Consider the following 4147-nt stretch of genomic DNA (forward strand, 5'->3'; position numbering starts at 1 on the left):
ATTCTCGTCTTTGGAGATTTGCAGTGCATTCAGCTGCTGAGGCTATATGGCTGCGTCTGATTCGCACCCTGGCAGGAAGGGCGGGTACCGCAGGGAATCGAGCCCCGTACCTGGTTTTCCAGACGAACGGCTAAATCAGCTCAATATCCCTGGTTTAGCAATTCTTTTACATTCCTTGTGCATGATGACGTTTAAGAAAGAACTACTAGTGCAAGTGGCAATACTGGAGTGTGCTTCAAGTACTAATTTCGGGCTTATTCTGGTATGACCAAACGGCACGTTTTGTGAGACACGGGACTGCACCGTGGGTGCTTGTCTGGCGGCACCCGTCCTGACCGTCCCCGTCTGGCTGCAGAGGGTCGCAAGGTGTACGACCGCAAGATCCGCGACCAGGAGCGCCACGTGGAGAAGCTGCAGCTGATGCTGGAGGACAAGATCCTGAACAGGCACACCGAGCTGTGACCCCGGTCGGCCGCCTGCTGGTGGGACGGTGCACACACTGTACGGGTGCTGTTATACGGACGGCGACGGCAGTTGGTAGCAGGTGTTGCTGAACCTGGCTGATTGTAGCGACCTGCAGACCAGGGTTTATGTTTATTTTACGGGCTGGCGCGTTCACACGCAGATATAGTTGTCTGGCAAGCTGGCACGTCCCACCGAAGATTGGCGTTTAGATGGCTCGTGTCAACGGACCGATTCAAACACACAGGCGGAACCGAGACAACAAACGAGTACATGGGTGAAACAGGGGTGGCAAACAAATTTAGGGATAACGCAGGGTAACAGGACGAACGAGATCCAATCGAGGTCCAATCTGATCGCGGGTTCAATCTCCCGAGTCCCAAGTCCTGAGTCCTGAGTCCCGAGTCCCGAGTCCCTAGTACCGAGTGCAGAGTCCAGAGTCCCGAGTGCAGAGTCTGAGAGTCCCAAGCCGGAGATTCCGAACGTGCCCGGTGAACGGCGGACGCCGAGAGGCGAAGCGATCGAGCCTGTGGCGTCCTTCCAGCGCTGGAAACTTATGCACGAAGCTACTGCAGTAGCCTCGCGCATAATTTGTTTACTGCTGCAGTAGCAGGCTGCAGTGCCGGCGTCGCTGGCTGTGGTCGCTGCTCAGGACCCGGGGACAGGGAGCTGCCTTGTACGAGCGAGCGGATCCAGTTCTTCCAGGGGAAACTTCCACTGCGTTCGGTAAATCCCCACTGACCTCTCCCCACCGATCCCCCTCCTCCCACGCACACAGCCGTTCTGGCCCCGTTCTAGCCCTGCCATACATCGCAGCAATTGTGACACCTTTATTGCATTTCGTCATGGGAACTCATCAATAAATTGGCCGGAATGGGATAGGAGGTGTAGATTTAGGCAAGTTTGGCGAGTCGAAATGAATGGACCGCATCGGTGGGATTTCCCCACTCCGTTGTCATCCTCAGTAGACGGCGGAAGCAGTTGTCACCAAGTCACGACGTCCCAGGTTGTACGTGATCATTTCTGAATGCTATCCAACGCGCGTGCCCATTCTGCCGGTGGTGACCACGCCAAGATCTGTTAGCATATGAGGGTCGTGCGTGAGGTGCTCTGGCAGACTGGATGCCGCGTGTGGTTTCGATGGCTCGGCCGTGTGATAGAAATTGGGCAGTCTGTGACGTGCCGAGTGGCGCTGTTGTTGCTGTTGAGCGGTGCTGTCACTACTTTTCTACTTTTTTATTTACAGTGGTGTTTGTACTGAATCCGTCAATCTCTCGTCATTTTTGGAGTGTGTTTGTTTCTGTAATGATTTCTCTGGCCCGCGTTATGTCACGTTGTAAAAAGCTCTCGATGGGATGCCACTGTTTATCCACGAGGCTGTACGTGTTTGCGTCTCTTCTCTTCTTTTGAAAGGATGCTATCCGCACCTTGTCCTTCCGTCTGCCTCATCAATATCATATACCTTACTGTGGTCACGGAGACACTCCTTTGCTGGAGCCTGTCATGTTTCCCTGTGTTGTAGCGTCTTGAGGGTTTTTCTCGTAGCGTGTCCACATCCGGAGGCGTGACGCGGAACGATTCCGTCCATAGAAATAGGCAAAGGTGGTGTGGGTGTTAAAGGTGCCAGACGCCATATGGCATGACTGCTTGGGTTGTTAATGGTACGTTCTGAAATAAATCACGTACTGAGCAGAATTCAGTGTCCCGTTTTTGAGTCATGTGGCCCAGGAGCCATCGCGAGGACCGGCGACGAGGCAGATGTCGCCCATCTGTGTTTGGGGAGACAGTACAGTTGGTATCGGTCCTTTTTGGTGGGCAGACAGTCGGTGCCTGCCTGTATTTGTGTGCATGGTGCAGCTGGTACCGGCCTGAATTTGGGCGGAAGATGTAGTTAGTGCAGGTCTAAATGTGGGTGGACGGTGCAGTTGGTGCCGGTCCTTATTTTGGCAGACGGTGCAGCTCACACCGGCATACATTTTGAGTGGACGGTGCAGTTGGTGCCGGCCTGCGTTTGGGTGAGCGGTGTGGTTGGTGTCTGCCTGTATTCGGGTGGTGCCATTGGTTCTGGCTTGTATTTGGATGGATAGTGCAGTTGCTACCGGCCTGCGTTTGGGTGAGCGGTGCAGTTGGTGTCGGCCTGCTTTTGGGTGGACGGCGCAGTTGGTGCCGGCCTGCATTTGGCTGAACGGTGCAGTTGGTGCTGGTCTGCATTTGAGAAGACGGCGCAGTTTGTGCCGGCCTGCATTTCAGTGGACGCGCGGTTGGCACCGGCCTGTATTTGGCTGAGCGGTGCCGCGGATGCTGGCCTGTATTTTGGCTGAGCGGTGCCGCGGATGCTGGCCTGTATTTGGCTGAGCGGTGCCGCGGATGCTGGCCTGTATTTGGCTGAGCGGTGCCGCGGATGCTGGCCTGTATTTGGGTGAACGGTCCGCGGATGCTGGCCTGTATTTGGCTGAGCGGTGCCGCGGATGCTGGCCTGTATTTGGCTGAGCGGTGCCGCGGATGCTGGTCTGTATTTGGGTAACGGTGCAGTTGGTGCTGGTCTGTGGTGGAGGGCGTGGCTCCCTATCCGTTAGCAGGAATCAGCCGCTGATTGGCCAGTGAGATTGACACTTCACTGCGAACCGCAGATCATGCAAACGTGCTTTTGCCGGCATACGCTGTTCATGATCAGAGCAATGGACGAGGGTAATGGAGTGATGGAGTAACGGAGTAATGAACCAGGGTAATGGACTAGCTACTGCGCTTTACGCTATGAAGCAGCGGCAGATCGGCCCATGTTGTAACCAGAACGTTCGACTTTGCGTTCAGTGAGTGGAGATCAGCTAAATTTCACCTGCCATGGAGAACGACCGACGCTCTACATTCGTTAGTGCAGCATGCAAATGCTCGATTTGCAAGTGTAGAGCGCGTGATGTCTTCGGAATGCATTTTCATGACGACAAATTTGGACGTCGTTGCAGTTGGCGGAGCTGAGTCGGATTGCTGGTAGCTTTAGGACCCGCAATTGGAATGGCTCAGACATTGCTCAGACATACATGACTCACCACAGTACGAACCGCTGTGCCGCCGTGGAGCCACGTCGCCTCCCCCCCTCCGTTTTTGCCGCCCACATCGTCCCGCAGGTCGAACAGGCGCGAAGGAAAATCGATGCCAGATCGGAAAATACCCCTGCGTGACAGCTTGTCAGTCGCGCAGTACGCCCGGCGACACTGACAGCTTGGTTTGGCACGACTTGGTCGCAGCCCGCCGCTACTCTGCCTGTTCTCGGAGGTGACTGATTGCGTCATATGTTGCAGGTGTTTACTTCAGGGTGGTGACATCGTTGCCCAAATCTGGCGCGAAGGTCGGTAGGTTTAACGAATATACGCCATTTCGCGATCATTGGAGACGGTGCTTCCCTGGCGCCGTGATCACTGGAGATCGTTGTCCCGCGCGCCGCGATCATTAGAGATCGTTGCCAGCGCGTCGTGATCATTGTAGATCGGCCCCCGCGCGCCCCGATCGTGGAGATCGTTGCCTCCCGCGCGCACGCATTCTGTTAACGCGCTTAGAGCACTGGCTTTATCACTTTCATATTTTGGGGTATATTAAGCACGTGCCACATTCATACGACATCTGCATGTTAGGATATAAAAACCCGCCCGTATGTGCCGATTCGAAGTGAACGGCGATTTGTTTTGCT

At 55.0% G+C, this 4147-nt stretch overlaps 1 protein-coding gene across 1 annotated transcript; it reads left to right on the forward strand.

The window, feature by feature from the left end:
• Window positions 1–360: 360 nt before the first annotated feature.
• LOC119090339 (alpha-2-macroglobulin receptor-associated protein) lies at window positions 361–716 on the forward strand (the record flags this gene model as incomplete). Its single annotated transcript, XM_037213136.1, is given in 1 exon segment — window positions 361–716. A coding segment is annotated over 1 exon segment (102 nt), but the record flags the coding sequence as incomplete, so codon positions are not given.
• Window positions 717–4147: the final 3431 nt, after the last annotated feature.

Source organism: Pollicipes pollicipes, unplaced genomic scaffold (genome assembly GCF_011947565.3).
Source record: "Pollicipes pollicipes isolate AB1234 unplaced genomic scaffold, Ppol_2.1 Scaffold_1600;HRSCAF=1878_pilon_pilon_pilon, whole genome shotgun sequence".
Taxonomy (NCBI): Eukaryota; Metazoa; Arthropoda; class Thecostraca; order Pollicipedomorpha; family Pollicipedidae; genus Pollicipes; species Pollicipes pollicipes.